Raw genomic sequence first — 17,117 nt, forward strand, 5'->3', positions numbered from 1 at the left:
CAGTGGGGGGTGTTACACTTGCATCATCTTCCTCATCACCGTCCCAGGTCTCCCACACTGCCTGAGGTGACATTGCTGTGTGAGCTCTCCACAGCACATAACCAAATCAGAAATTGGCGATGATTCATGGTGCACTGAGTTAGTGGCACCTGGAGTGCTGAGCAGGGGATCAGGCAGATGTTGACATCCAGGACAGGTGTGAGCAACTCCGTCAGTCTGCCAGTATGACCATTTCAACACTGGCAGATGGCGTTTGGAAGTGGTCCTGGCGGTGGTGGCATATGCCTCCTGCGGTGATGCGACGTCCGGGCAGTCAGGACTCGAATTGATGTGTGAGATTTGGTGGACCGCAGTTGGAGCCGGAAGCAGCATACAGCACAGGGCCACAAACGCATGGCGTTGATGACCCAAGGCCATCGTCTCAGAGGCCATCCAATATTTCAGAAGAGAGGGTCCCTGACTTGAGCTGCACAGAGTTAGTGGCCCTGGATGCACAGCGGTCGGCACAGGCACCTCACCACAGGACGGTGTCTTGCTGTGCACTGAGGCAGGACCATGCTGACTGAGCAGCTCCTCGTCGATGTCCAAGGGGAATGTGGCGGAGGGCTGCGGGGAACAGTAGAGGGTGTCCACCAGGGCATGATGCAGAGGACAGAAGCTGTCCGAAAGCAGCAAATGGAGGCGTGGAATGCTGTAGCCTTGTTTTCACCACCATTTAGGTATCAGCTACATGAGGATAATGACAACCTCCAGTCCATAGACTCAGCTGCCACCAAAGTTCAAACAGAGAGTGTCCATGAATGATGGTGAACAGACTTAGTGGCACTGGGGCTGGGAGGGGATGCAGTCTGCGATGATGCCGGTACAATGTTATGAACTCGGCCATTGCTAAATCAAGACTCAGTTCCAACTGTGTGACCCACTCGACCGTAGTGTAGGTCGGAGGCAGCGGTCAGCAGTGGCCCACAGCCACGTGTTGGCTCTGATACACTGAGTTAGTGACATCAGGGCAGTTGTCAGTAGTGTTCGACCACCTCTGTAATGATGATCCTTTTCCCCTCTTGACTGCAACGCATAACATTGAAAACTTGATGCTCAGTTCCAATTGTGTAACCTACTCAATTGCAGCATAGGCCGAGGGCAGTAGTCTGCGTGAGCCCACAGACACGTGTGGTTGTAATGCTGTGCACATACTTGGTGGCACTACATCGGAGGGAGTAAATCTACCATAAATAATGTTCTCTGCCATAGTGTAATCAAGACTCAGTTCCAAATGTGTGAACTTCTAGTCAGCAGTGTATGCCGGTACAATATAATCAGGAATTAGCACTGCAGGCCTTGCTCGCGGAGGCCCTGATGGTCATAGCAGGTTACCAGGTTTGCGTGCCTTGGGCTTGGAGCTTGCACTGGCACATGGTGGGCCCTCTTCAACACACGCCGGTGTCGGCTGGTGAGCAGTGAGGCCTGGGTGCGCAGGGGAAGGCAAGTTGGGTTTGGGAACTGGCGGCCTGGGGTGCAGCAGGAGCACAGGATCGTAGGCAACACCGCTCACGGTGACGGCGTCGGCCCCATGGCGGGCTGAGGGGCGCCGCCCTGGCAGAGACATTGGGGATTCCGGAAGAGGACCACGCCCAGAGCTACGTGCCTTTTTTTCACACCCCTATGCTGGCCTGGCGTATGCCGGGCCAGCGCACTCCGCTCACGCTTACAGGGGGACGTAACAAGCTATGTTTCCACGATCTTCCCAGTGGCTGGGGTGACATGATTGCATCCACTGTCCACTACACTCCATACACCAGCGCTGTATGTCGACATGGATATGTGTGTGGTCTGCATACTGCAGTCTGGCCAGCACATCCACACCACACTTGGCATTGCTACCTTCTAATTCATGGGTCACTTGCCTCCTTTGCACATGCCTTGTTCCCACCTCTCCCACATTCAGCTGTTGTGTGGCTGAGGTGCCATGCCGTTGATGGCTTCTGTGCATGACTGGCCCAGGTTTCCACATTAAGTTGTGCTGTTGTGTCTGGTAGGTGGGCATGTTGTTTGGCATGTTGTACGTGAGTTTGTAACATGTGCATTTCCAGTGTTGTGTATTGCATGATTGTGGAGTTGAGGTGTGTGTTATGTTCCTTTGGTACTTGCCAACGAGCAGTGCATTTCCTTAAGTGCCACCCTAGTAGCGCTGGTTGCTGATGGACTGTCAGGAGATGTAGGAACCATGCACACAGTCTGGGTGGTTGTTGACGTTGGTGGAGATTTCCCGGGGGACCGCCATTGCCTGCACATTGATAGAATGCGTGTTGCGGTTATTGTGTGCAGTGTTGCCAGGGGGCACCAGTAGGACACGTATGCAGTCAATTGTCCCCAAAACGTGCCGGAAGCCAACTAAGGCATAGAAGCCTTGCTTGGTCTCCGTCTGTGCTTGTGCAGTGTGGGGGAAGTATAGGTAATGGGGTACCAAGCTGATGTCATCCACGACCGTTGTAAAAAACTTGGATTGAGTTGGCTGTGAGACTCCTCTGACTCTGGCAGTTGTTGATTGGTAGGAACTAGAGGCCAACAAGTGCAGCACGGCCAGCAGCTTTGTCTGAGGTGGGATGTTGGTTGTCCACTGTGTTGGTACTGTCAGCCTGTGGGCAATGATGTTCAGGATGCGGAGGATGGTTGTCCTTTTGGGCCTGTGGTGGGCAATGACATTCTCTGGTGTTTAGTGTGTGAGGTTTGAGCGCTCTTTTGAAGGTCTGCTGTCTTTGTCTGCGCTGCCTCAGTGTTAGTCCGGGGCGGGCGGTGAGGGTCTGGGTGGGTGGGGTGTGGTCCTGAGGGTGGTGACGGTGGGTGTTGTTGCCCTCTTGGGTGTCCGAACTGCATGATCAGTGGCTCCATGGCATCTGTTGCCCTTCAGGTGTAGCTCTGGACTGGGCTCCCTTTTGTGGTGCAGGCTGTCATCCGACTTTACACCAGGTCAGAGCAGGTGTTAGTTTCCTGCTGCTAATGCGCCTTATCGCATGTTTTGTGATCTTATCGCAGATCTGGCTGGTTGTTGAGAATGTTGCAGAGTGGTGTTGTTGCAGCCTTTTGCACCAGAACGCCTACTCTGCATCTCATTAGCGATTGTTGCCGGGTCATCTGTGGACATGTTATTTTGCTGCTGCTATCGCAGGTAAACTGGTGATATGGGCTGTTATCACCAGCTTGTGAATGGGGCATTAGTTTTATCACAACTTTGGCTGCGATAAAGTGCTAATAACGAGGGCGATAGTTCCGTGAGAATATGTCCCAAAGTTTTAGGCTGCATAACCTAAACACAGTATCCACTTGAGAGAGACAGGTTTAGAAGAGTTTCACTATCATAGCTTAAAATATATTAACATTATTGAAGTCACCTCATTTTAAGTACAAATAGCTAACACTGTGGTCTTTCTTACAATGTTTATTGAATCATTCTAAAATCTGTTTTGTAGATGTATAAGAACGCAATTAAACAGTTGATAAAGTATGACTTAGTTTGTACCATTCTCCCTGTATGATAGGAAAAGTTTCAAATCAACATAGGGACTGCATTCAGGTGAGTTTTTTTTCTGTATAGATCGATGTGTTTGATACTGCATCAAAAAAGGCATACGGCTGCTAAATATATCTGGAAGCCCTAACTTCACGCTCTCACCCCCTCCAACGAGGAACACCTTAGAGGTCACTGGCACTGCTTGTGCCCCTTCTCAGTGTGTGCCCTCTAGGGTTCATTCTAATTATGAATCACCACCTAGAGGGTGCACAGTGAGTGAGTTCCTGGATCAATGGTATGTTGCGGGTAAACAGACAAAACCTTTCCCTCAGTCGCAATGGACCACATCTGATGAAAATGGGAGAGGACCATTGTAGACTTTGAGGGTTCAACATGTGCACACGCACAATCAGTATTACTAAATAGGATCCATACACACCTGCAGCACATTCAGTGCTATGGAAGTGCCTCAGGGGTGTGAAAGGAATGTGGGTTTGGAACCGACTGATTGTTTTTAATAGTATTTGCATATCACACAGTACAAGTATAATATGCCTGACGTGAGAGATGACTCAGCACCCATGCAGCCATGCTGTGAACTGATCAGATATTCTATATAATCTACAAAGAAGATTTGCATAAAGGGTCTTCCAAAACACAAACCTGTCAAACAGAAGGTACTAGCACATATTTGAAGAGCAAGCAACTACCAGAGTGGTCACAAAGCTCATATAAAGTATTAAAATGTATTTTCCTCCCAATCTGGTAATGCAGAGTGAGGCTAAGTCAAATGAAACATGCACAAATGTTTGTGACAGTCATTTGATGAATCCCATGAAGCTTCTCCTCCAGAGCCATATGTATGAAGCTATTTTCGATTCGCAAAGGCCGAAATTCGCCGAATTTCGGCCTTTGCGAATCGGAAACGGACATTTTTGCACATTTGCAATGTATGAAAAAGTAGCAAAATAAGGAATTGCAAAATTTTGCGATTCCTTATTTTGCCATAGCATTTAAGGAATCGCAATTTTGCGATTCCTTAATTGCTATGTAAGAAGCTTTTTTCTCTTGCGAATTTGGTTTAAGGAATCGCAATTTACCACCAACTGAAAGTTGGCGGTAAATTGCGATTCCTTTTCAATAAGCACAAATTGGCATTTTTCATTGTGGCATGTGACGCACATGCATGTCCTTAGGGCATGTATGTGCGCCATATGCGCACAAATGTCATTTTCAGGGGTGCAGCAGGGTGTTCTTGAGACACACCCTGCACCCTTGAAAATTCGCACAATTTGCGATTAGCAAATTGCGATTAGCAAATTTCCCCTTCATTCCTATGGGCCTCCCGGCCCATAGAAATGAATGGGAAGTATTCCTTATTTGCGAATTCGCAATTTGCGAATTCGCAAATAAGGAATAGTAAGGAATCGCTAAAATTCCTAGATTACCTACATACATACCGTTTTGCGAATTCTATATAGCGATTCCTTAAGATTCGCTATTTAAAATTCGCAATACGGAAGTATGATACATATGGCCCTTAGCATCTAATGGTACTCTAGTAACACAGTTGTTTTTTCCATTGTGCATGTTTTCCACCGGAATAATTCTAATTCATCCACATGGCCCTATCCTCACCAAGCAAGAAAGCAGGATTTAGAAGGGAAACAAATAAGATTAAAGGATAGAGAGTGTAGCAGGGATTCTGCACACACACAGAACTATGTGCAGGAAAACAGGATCTCGTGTGTAGGGGCTAAGCCTTCCTACCGCCTCAGTACCCAAAATCTCAGAACCAACTAGATATAGTGTCTTATTCGTTCTCCTACATAATCACGAAGCTACAAATGATTACACAACCCAGAACACAACACTCCCGACTCTCTCTCGCAATCGCGGTAACAAGAAGTACGCTATTGCTCACTCACTCGTACTTGTCCACAATAAGAATAAACAGAGTCACTGTTATAGTTCAAAATGTTTATTTTAACTATAGAGCTCTATAATGCAGTATACAAGCCACTACCAGCACCAAAACGCATACATCTAAAACAGTTAGCATTGCAGCAAGTCCCTAGACTATGAAAGGGGATTGTATACAGACAGAAGATAAAGGACTATAAGACCTAACCACCCTCCGCTTGGAAAAAAGAAGTTTTTTATATAAAAGAAGATCTCTGAGGTTTGTCAGCAGACCCCATACCTTAGTACCTACATTGCAGTTTTTCCATCATAGATACTGCAAAGCTCTTCTCCCTGGATATGTCCCTCTCCAAGTGTGTGTTAAACCAACATGCAACCTCATAATAACAAAGCACAGGTTTCCAGCAGCTTCAGCTGTGTATCATGTTTGTGTCTAAGTGCTAGGAACTGACCAGAACAGAATAACAAGGGGCATTGTTTATCGTCCTTGCACTCCGTTTTCAGACTAAACTCCAGGAACAGACAGAGAACGCAGAAAGCAGACAGTTCTCATGTGGAAGGCACAGAGTCTTGCATAATAAAGTCATGTAGTAACGTGCGCAAAAGCAGCATCATAGCAGCAGAGCTCATGCTAACATAGCAATGTCGACAATGTCCCCAACGGCTGTATGACAAGAGGGGGTAGAAGAGGGGCTACGAATGGGAGACAGAGATCACAGTTGTAGAGATGAGAAATAACATTTGTATTGTATAAGGAAACTTCCATGCGTCTTCCATGTATGTGCATAGATCCAGATATTATTTCCTTTGTGAACAGTTATCATGTTGTAAAACGTGTATGTTTCAAAAACGAAAATGAATCATTGCGAGTAATGGAACTTTGCTTTTAAAATTACTTTAGTCACTGCGACTAAAGAGTTACGTTGTTATGTAGGTATATCTGCTTTATTTTCAGCATGGCAAAGGACGATCTTTGCAGTTATAACTCATCATTGCTTTTTCAATCATTTAGGAAACATGAACACAAAAGAGGCCTGCTACAAAGATTTGCGGGTTCAAGTGAATACATCTTTATGCAATCTGAAAACAAGACCAGTCACTGGCCTCGTCCCATGCAATCTGCAGGCCTGTCCTCCCAGGTAAGAAGACACCATGTTACAAATGTCCTAACTTCGCTCTCATAATGAATATGTTTGCATCTAAACAGGCAAAAAAATATTATTACGGCAACAGTGTTGTGTTTTATCCTTTTCCTTTCTTTTTTACCACAATAAACTACACTGTAGTAATTGAGTCGTTTCTGGATTCTATGCTCGATGTGTTCATTACTCAACTCATAATAACTCACTAAAATTAATTGATGGTATTGGTTTCAGAACAATGAAAGGCCTCTTTGGACCCTGACATAATTAAAACATGATGCAATATGCATTAGTATTTGGAGGGCGATGAAAGTGATGGGGGGTCAACTTGAATTAATCTCAGCGATTGGTAACCACTCTGGGACGCATACATCTCCCTTGTGCCATCCCACTCCAGACTAAACCATATCAAATACAGGCAGTGCAAACTGCACAGAAGCAACCCCAGATTGGGTTATGACTTGTGTGCCTCATTAATGAAGGCAGGACTCTTATGACACAGCGAGCTTGTGACCCAAGTCTCGACATTCACCTCCTGCTGGTCAGTCACTCTTATCTAAAAAGTTGTTGGTGGAATTTTTGAATTAATCACAGCCCATAATAGTCATCACGGGATGCATTGCAGTCCATCACCCATTGTCTCATGCATTATTTTACAGAAAAGGACCCATAGATCCAAAACATTCTTGGCCATGTGCTAAAACTTTGGGCTAGGCTTTTAACTCTGAAGCTGGATCAAGGCTGAATTATATATAGCTAGTCCCTAGCTGTAGTGGTACAGAGCAAAAAAAAAAAGAAAGGGTTGTAATGTAGCCCGGGATAAATAACCGTGGTTGACGTGAGTTCTATTATTCTCCACAACCGAAGGCAATAACAAAATGTAGTCTGTACAAGACTATCAGCCAGATTCATCAGAATCTGGCCCTTTGCGAGCATCGGCTCGCAAAGGGCCAGATTGTGAGAATCTGGCCCTTTGCGAGCTCCATTTTTGCATTTGGGATGCATCATCCCAAATGCAAAAATCGCAAATGTAGAAATCGCTAAATCGCTAAATTGCGATCAATTGCATTTAAGGAATCTCAATTTGAGATTCCTTAAATGCAATTCATGAACCATTTTAAAATTGCAAAATCGCAATCGCAAATAAGGAATGACTCCCCATTCATTCCTATGGGCCTTTAGGCCCATAGGAATGAATGGGAAAGCCATTCCTTATTTGCGATTAGCAATTAGCGAATCGCAAATAAGGAAGCTGTGGAAATCGCTAAAATTATTGCGATTTCTACATGCATCCCGTTTTGCTAGTCTTTAATAGCGAATCCTTAAAATTCGCTATTAAGGACTCGCAAAACAGGAGTTTGATGAATCTGGGGGTTAGTCTTGTTTAGAAACACATTTTGGATAGAATTTGAAAAATATACTAACATTCAATTTTTCATCCGCTAGTGAGCAACAATAGCTATATGTTTGACAATGACTTCATTTTAGACTAAACTGGGGTTCTGCTTAAACACAGATTCAGAATCAAATAACTTGCAAACCTCCAAGTAAATGTTATATGTCATGGTATAGCAAGTTTTTGGAGTGATGTATTTGATAGACTAAACTTGATACAGAAACCAAGAAAAATGCTATATTTTTTATAATTAAACAAGATTCATCTGGAAGTACTCTACTCATTCCCAAAAACATAGTCTTCAAATATAACATGTAAAAATTAAGGAATACACCTAAACTAGAAGTTTGGTTTATGTAAATGCAGGCTTTCTTCATTTGAGACAATTAAACTAAAAAGGTGACATTTTCTGTCTTCTTGCTTTCTTGCTGTCATGGAAAGTTCCTTGATATACAGGTTGAGTTTATTATAAATGTACATAGACTATTCACTTTCCTCTCCCTTCCTCTGTCACTTTTGGTTTCCTAATTGTTTTCTGTTATTAGTAATGGAAAAATATCTACTAATAGTGTAAGTGATAACCATGCCTTTATTATGATCCGATACAAATGCACAATGTCAAAATAAAAAGTTACCAACAAAATATTTCTGAACTATGACAGTAGGCTCAAAGACACTTTGTTCCCAACTGGGATATTACTTCAGCTCTTTTGTAAAATGTAATCTTCTTCCCTGCCCCCTTATGTGGCCTTTTCTTTTTTCAGGGCACATGACCGTACCCTGTATTTCTAAATGGCTTCCAGGAGAGAAACCTTTCTCTTACAGCAGTCAATCAGATCTCACAGACCCATGGATCCAGCTCTGGTCTGCGGATCCGAAAGAGTTAATGGGCGTAAAAGGCTCCCTCACCCAACCATAGCCCGTGTTTTTTAATTGTTGAATTCATGAATTATTAGTAAATCCCAAATGACAAAGATAAACAAAAGCATTAACCATTTGAAGCCCACTCTGGAAAGTTTTTAAGAACTTATGTCTAAAAATAAAATGCTGAATGGATTAACACCAAACAAAAGAAGCATTGAAAATGCAATAGGTCTTGCGGTTGATTAAGTTAAAGCCATTTGCTTTGCTAATGGTATTGTAAAGCAAAGTAAATGGCTTTAACTTAATGACAGGCGAGACCTATTGCATTTTTAATGCTTGTTTTCTAACTTTTTGCAACGCTGCTATACAACAGGGCAAAAAGACATTGACAAAGCCAATAGCTTTCACAGAGGTTCGACCTATTGACTTTGGCAAACCTTGATAAATAGAGCTGACAGTCTGCCAAAGGACGGCTTCCCAAGAGCTAGAGCGCACACCTTTAAAATGGCAGCTGTAGAATGGGGGCAATCTAAGAGCTAAAAATTGCGACGTGTGTCTGAGAAAGGATCACTCAGCAGTGCGTACAGGAGAGCAGGACAGAGATTGATGCCTCAAGTAATCAATGAAAAACAAACAGTAAAACCAAGCACGAATAAAAACTTGTTTAAGAATCTCTAAAATCACTGAAAACCCAGTAGCCACTCCGTAAGTCACTCCACACTCCACATTCAGTCATCAAGACTAAATAAAGTGCAAAATGCAGTAAAGAAGACACATTCAACTTACATTGAGATACGCATGCGCATGCCAGCCGTTTCTAAATCGGACTGAGGGTCTGCCAAAGGATTGCTTAACAACAACTAGCACATGCTTTATCAATGCCCGCACTTGTGTAGGAGCATCAAAGCAATCAATTATGGAATGAAAAATGGGGAAAGCAAACAGATTTGGTTATTTTTTCTGAGGCAGCGGAGGGCAGGCAGGACGGGCAAGCAATTACAGGGAAAGGGAGTGGGGGTAAGGAAAAGCAACAATGACAGGAAGAGGTGGAAGGACAGGGGCAGCAACAGAAATAATGGGTGGGGGAGGGGGAATAAGCAAGATGGAAAGGAGTGAGTGGGAGGGGTGGAGAGGGAGAAGCAACCCAATGAAAGGGTGGGCGGTCGGGGGAAGAAGCAACACAGAGAAGGGGTGGGCGGCTGGGGGAAGAAGCAACACAGAGAAGGGGTGGGTGGCTGGGGGAAGAAGCAACACAGAGAAGGGGTCGGTGGGCAGGGGAAGAAGCAACACAGAGAAGAGGGGGGTGGGTAGGGGAAGGAGCAACATTGAGAGGGGGTGGGCAGGCGGGGGAAAAAGCAACACAGAGAAGGGGGCAGGCGGGGGAAGAAGCAACACAGAGAAGGGGTGGGCGGGTGGGGAAGAAGCAACACAGAGAAGGGGTGGGCGGGCGGGAGAAGAAGCAACACAGAGAAGGGGTGGGGAAGAAGCAACACAGAGAAGAGGTGGGAGGGCGGGGGAGGAAGCAACACAGAGAAGGTGTGGGGACGGGAAGTTGAGGAAGCAACAAGGAGAAGGGGTGGGTGGTGCTGGAAGAAACAATACAGAGAAGGAGCGGGTTGGGCGAGGAAAGAAGCAACACAGAGAAGGGGTAGGTAAAAAGCAACATGTCATTGTTCTGCAAGGCAATTGCCAGGCAGAATTCAACAATAACGTGCTCTGCTACAAACTTCAACAACCACTTTACCACTTCTAATCCCAGTCTCCCTAGCATCCCTTTGAGTCCCTAGAATATCAAGTAGACAACAGCAATCCAGTACCACTTGTACCCAACACTGACTGCTCTACAGTACCAGTGTGAATTTGTAATGCCTAGACACTGTGGTACTTGCATGCGTCACAACTGACCAGGCTCTACAATCAGTCTGTGATGAGTGCCACGTAGGTGCTAAGATAAGTCTAGGAAGAGCGGCTCCTAAGTACTGTGGTACCTGCATGCGCCACGCATTGACCAAGCTCGACGATAAGCCTGTGAAGAGTGCATGTAGGTATTCCGATATCTGCTTGTGCCACACATTGTCCTGGCTCTGCAACCAGTCTGTATGCCTTCTAAGCACTGTGGAACCTTCATGGGCCACGCACTGACCTGGCTCTACAATCTGCATGTGACGAGAGCCACCTGGACACTGTGGTACCTGCATGAGCCACACATTCACCTGGCTCTACCATCAGCCTGTTAAGAGTGGTGTCTAGGCACTGCACTACCCGCATGCGCCACACACTCACCTGCCTCTACAATCAACTTGTGATGAGAGCCACCCTAGGCACTGTGGTACCTGCATGTATGCACCACACACTGATCTGGCTCTACAATCAGCCAATGGCAAGTGCCCCCTAGGTACTGTGGTATCTAGACGTGCCACACACTGGCCTGGCCCAAGGTTCTGTCAATAGTGCCACCATGGCACTGACATACCTGCAATGACCTATCTGTATACTCAGTCTGTGAAGATTACCACCTAGGCAGTGCGGTTTGTGCACGCACCATACAATGACATGGCCCTACAACCAGTCTATGAAAATCAGGGTCACAACACTACTGGGGAGCTGCACGCACACACCTTAATAAGTAGCGAGCACACTCGGAAACCAAGAGAGCGGAACATTCACACAGAGGGAAAAACAACGAACGCCCAAAGGAGAATTGGGTAAAGATAATAAAATGGAGGAAGAGCAGCTAGAGAAATATAGGCAGAAATCAGACAAAACGGACACTGGGCGGGGACAAAAAGCAACAAGCGTACTTCTGGTGATTTGAAAGAAGGTGAAGGCAAGAATAAAGGACAGTGCCCTTTCAGTGACATCTGAGATCAAGCACGTGAAAGTGAAAGTGCGGTGGGAGCGCGTGAAAGTGAAAGCTGAAATCGACAGAGAAGAGACGCCGTACGCGTGCACACCTGCTGTCCGACGCGCGCATATCCCCTGTCCCCCTTCGTCAGAAAACCAACGACAATAGATCCAGCCAAGGCGAGACCTAAAAAGGGGGAAAAACTGAGTAAAGTTCTATGTTTGTGTCAAGTTTGGTGTGAATCCATTGAGCGTTTGAGGAGTAGAAGTGAGCACAATTTCCCATGGGAGCCTAAAATGAAAACCCGTTTTTTAACCCTCACTTTGTTTTCTGCGGGAGGAATTTTACAAAGCATGGTGTGACAGAACTTAGCAGGATAAGTAAGGAGATTGTCAGGTTTCATACAAATCCATCAGCTAAATCAAAAGTTATAGGCAAATCAAAAATTGCTTTTCAATGGAAACACCTCCTGAACGATAGTGTCTAATGCAATTGTGTGGTGTAATGTTATAATATATTTGAGGAAAAAAACAAAGGTTAAAACAAAGTTATAGTTAGGAAATCTTTATTTATTCTTTATATACAAACCTACCTTAAACTATACAAGCTGGAGAAATTTTAAAGTTAGAGTTCTAACTTAAATTTCTAATTTACGCTCCACTAGTTAGAACTTACATTTATCATTATGCACCAACTTCAATTTACTATACATTGCGCACCTCCTACACATTCTGACATCAATCGTCACACTACATTAACTATAACGCGCCCTTTCTCCATGAAGTGGTTATATACCCTTTTGTATAATATGACTTATAGCATGTGAAATTGTAGCAGTCATAATAAGACTTATGACATCTGAAACGACATAATTTCTCCAAATACACTGCATGGTACAGTGGCAAGTTATAAAAAGTGTGGCGACTAAGTCGGGAAGTATGTGTATGGAGATGTGTGGTAATATGTAGCGGAAAAATAACCTATTATTTACCTATTTCTGAAGGCGCAAGGCAAAACACAGCCAAAAAAGCTGAAAACAACATGGCTGCATTTAACTTTTGTACAGGTAGTCATTAGCCAATCACATAATGACTTGCCAACACTATGTTCCGCAGTACTTATGCAAAATACCATGACATTCAGTGACGTTTCGTGAAAGTACAGGAACAACAGATATAACTAAGTTAAAATGTCTTATAACCTAAAAAATACATACCCTTCTGACCCATAGTACCCAAAAGGATCCTCTGGGCGCCATAATGTGTAATCCTGCCTAATTCCTTTAAATTTGTCGAGCTGTTTTTGCGCTACGTCTGAGTCCAAAGTCTATGGGAAATGCATTGATGCCCAATCGCGTTTTGGGAACCCCTTTTTTCTTTGCAGCCCCTTGATGACTCTCCCTGAACTTTTGCATACTCCACCAATGTAGAAAGTGGAATAGTTCTGCAAAGGTTTGTGGAGATATGTCAAAAAAGGCGCAAAGTTATTAGTGACGAAGTTCCAAGGATTTCATTCCTATACTTGGGAATCCTAACTAAAACGAAAGAGCGGGTACTGCCACTCTATAATATATATGGCTCCTTCTTATGGAACACCTAATAACTCCACTGACATTCTGATTCTGCTCACCTCAAATGTCTGTTCTAGCAGAATTTTTAAGCATAGGATTAATTGCACAGTGCCATCCACATCGAGCTAGAAAGTGACAAAGGCGTTTGCCATTTTTACAGCAAAACCTTTAAGCATAGGACTAGCTACTGTCATCAATGCCAATCTGGAAAATGACAAAAGCCTTTTACCACTCCAGGCACAGTATTGCAGTTTGTATTGGTAAAATACCATCCAAGCGACCTGTTACAATATCTCCCACTTAACAAATCACCTTGAAGCTTTTCAGGAAGAAGCTGAGGTGGATGATCGGAGAGATTTTAGAGGATTTGTTATTAGCAAACCAAATAATTAATTTCCAATGGAAACCTGGTCCTAACTATAACTACACTGTGGTGACAGCCACTGTGCAATACATTTTGAAGAGTGTCTGTGTGTGTATTCAAGTATATATAGACGTATTTTTAATTGATTGTTTTGGGAATAGGAGAAGGGCAATAAAACCTGTCAGGCCCTCAGTCCATCTTAAGAAATACAAGCTAGGATTATCGCAGCACACATCTTGTACCTTAGGGGTTTGTCAAACACAAAAACTGTTGCCTAGTTAGGTATTCTTTACGATTTCATGTAACAAAATACCTGTCCATAGACTTTAACACAGTGTAATAATCATCTAACCTTAAGACCTCAACACAATTCTTTATAAATATGTCAGGCACATGCCTTTGTCTTAAATTCTTATGATAAACAGATTAGACTATTGTATCTAGAATACCATTTCATTTTCTAATGAACCAATTAGGCCTATTGCCTTTAAAATTGTCTTATCACCATAAATAATCACCTGATGCCTATTAAGCATACTTTTTTCAAAAAGCAACTATCAGGCAGACAGTTGTAAAATTATAATTATGTACAGCATTACAATTGGCAAACAAATATAAACCCTCCTATTGGTGATCTTAAAGATTATAACTGCCAATCATCTATCCCTGGGTTTTTCCAGAAGGATAACCAACACCAAACCCCTTGCCTACTGCAGTAATCTTTGAGACTCCATGTAAGAAAATGCCTGTCTGAATGCTTTAGCACAATGTAATAAAAATCCAACATTAAAGTCCTGTTCCCTTTTAAACATTCTTTTTGCAATAACTAAACCATGCCTACAGTATTTATCATAACTTTTCATACTGAAAAGGTATGTCCTATTGCAGCACAGGCAACTTTTCCCAATGAACCAGTCAGGCCGATGGCCTTTAAAAATATGCAGTGCCTGTTTAACTGGATCAAACAAAGATTATCACAGTGCAATTGTTTTTCATAGAAAGAATGAGAGACATCTAGAAGCATATTATTTCTATGCAATACACAGTAGGTAAAGAGGCAGTGACAACGGGCCTGGTGTACAAACACCCACTTTCAAACCAGAATGAGCAATTTGCCCACTATTACATTGAAAATGGGTATGTAATTTGCAGTTTAACTTATGTACTAATAAGTAACATCACAAAGTGTCAACTTGCAGAGTTGCAAACGACCCGTCTAATGAATATTAATTAGACAATTCACAGTTTCTGACCACATGTGAATGATTACAAATGCAGATATGGAGGTCTGTAAGGGACAGCAGACCTTTGTCCCTGTATCTGCATTCCCAAATGGGAATCTTTTTTCAGGGGAGCAGTCAGTGGTCCTCTGGCATGAAATGGGTCCTAGAGGGGAGGCTTTCTCAAGGAGACGGGTTCTCATTTTTGAATCAGTTACCACCCCGACTTGGGGGAATCAGAAACTGATCTAAGGGTTTCAACCAGAATTGCGGCCACAAACCTCGGATACAAACATTTGTGACTGGTAAATTTGGAAGGGACACCTTTTAAAGCCCCCTCCTGTTTGTAATTTAAAATTACAGAAGCCGTTTTACAAGTCCGAAAGACTTTTTTGACTCATCAAAGGACTTTTATAGTAAAAACCCATTTTATAGTCACAAATTCACTGATTTCTCAAATTGATGGTTTGCACCACCAAGGGGCTTTGCACATCTGGCCTAAGAATTGGTTGTCAAAACTGAAAACTTCCTCACCAACACCTAAATACTTATCACAGAGAGAGAATAAATGAGCTACACCGCACACCAGCCTTTCCAGACCTTGTGACAGACAGGGTAGTGTGAAGTGAGGCAAAACCCCTTCTAGTGTTCATGCTACCTGTGTCCAAGAGAGAACAAAGTGGAGCATTAAGGAAATTCCCTTCAGAGTTCTGTCATAAATCTGTACCCATTTGGAAGGAAAATGGATAAGTAAAAGAATGCCATTCAGATCAAAACAAGGACCAGCTATAAGTGTGCAGGAAGGAATTGAGTCACATACTGTGAACCATCCATATGTTTATTACCCACTAGCTACCTTTGGACTTGCTTACCTTATATAAGACCAAAGTCTTCTTCAAACCAGGATAGGCAAATGAATGACTGTAGGACCTCTCGGGGAGCTATGTACCTATTATTTACAATGCTTGTGAATGGCAGAAATGTGATATGAAACACTGTATAAAAACAAGTTACTATCATCTACAGCTCTCTAAGCATCTGTACCCTTGCTGGGTATAGAAGAGGGCAAGTTATATAAGTTATAGAAAGCCAACTAAGACCTCAATTATGGGCCTGTTTAACATGAGAGAAAAAACAAGTTATCTATTGAAAGCCGATCAGGGTTCCATCAGGACCTAGTGTGATTGTAAGGAAAAAGGGCCTCATTTGGAAAGCCACTTCACATAAATCTGAGGCATGGCCCTTGTCCAACACTGAAAGGAAGGAGTAAGTTACAGAGAGTTGTTAATAATGCCATGATGAACCTATTTCTGATTAAAAGAAAGAATGTTCTGTGACCATGGTATTTTTCGAGGATGCAGTGGTAGTGTGTTAAAATGTATGGATATGAGGCTTTGGGGAAGGAACTTCTTAGAAAGTATAGAAACACTGTACAACAATGGCAGCTCTCTGTAGCTTGCATTAGGATAACCTCGAGCACAATAGTTGCTATCTACAGCTTTCACTTTAACAAATTGAAGCACACGGGGTGAGCTCTGTAACTTGCACTGTGACAAAATCGAACACTATGCATGTTGTATCTTACACTGGTCAAACTGGAGCACAATGGCCGCTCTCTGTAGCATATAATGAGCCAAGTTGAAGCACAATGGTGGTGCTCTTTAGATTACACTGGGCCAAACTGGAGCACAGTGGTTGTATTCTATAGCTTACACTGAGAAAAATTGGAGCACAATAACTGCTCATTGTCCCTGTGGCGTAGATTGGGACAAATTAGAGTACAATGGATGCCCACTACAGCTTACACTGGGAGGTAGTGGAGCACACATTGCCTTCTGTAGCTTATAATGGAACAAACTGGAGCACTATGTTGTGTTATGTGTATTTGTGAAGCGCACACTTCACAGCAAGAGTATCATGGCACTGGGCAGGTGTGTATGCCCAGCCCTGCTTATGATAAGCTGTTTAATTGAAAATCCAGGTCTTCATCTTCTTGGGCAATACAAGAAGAAAGGAGGAAGCTCCGATGTGGAGTGGAAGGTTTAGGAGCGATGTAGAGAATGAGCTTCCTCTTGATCTGGTCCTTTATATGTGGGGGATGTGTGCGAGCAGGCATCCTGCAGAGCAGAGGTGAATGGGTGGTTGGTGGAAGGAGTTGCAGCTGTTCAGGTAGTTGGGGCCTGAGTTGTGTAGTACCTTGAATGGAATGTGTGTGAGGAGTTTGAATTGAGAGCAATTGTGTATCTGAGCTAGTGTAGCCTATGGTGTGGTGTGAGTTCTAAGTG

General features: G+C 43.5%; 1 protein-coding gene across 1 annotated transcript in view; it reads left to right on the forward strand.

Moving 5' to 3' along the window:
- Positions 1–17,117, forward strand: part of ADAMTS16 (ADAM metallopeptidase with thrombospondin type 1 motif 16) — a 975,864-nt gene that overhangs the window by 720,390 nt on the left and 238,357 nt on the right. Inside the window, exon 18 of the mRNA XM_086965269.1 lies at positions 6,444–6,570. Coding sequence (XP_086821395.1) covers positions 6,444–6,570 — 127 coding nt within the window. The remainder of the gene's footprint in view (positions 1–6,443; positions 6,571–17,117) is intronic.

This window comes from Lissotriton vulgaris, chromosome 4_1 (assembly GCF_964263255.1).
Source record: "Lissotriton vulgaris chromosome 4_1, aLisVul1.2, whole genome shotgun sequence".
In the NCBI taxonomy this organism is placed as follows: Eukaryota; Metazoa; Chordata; class Amphibia; order Caudata; family Salamandridae; genus Lissotriton; species Lissotriton vulgaris.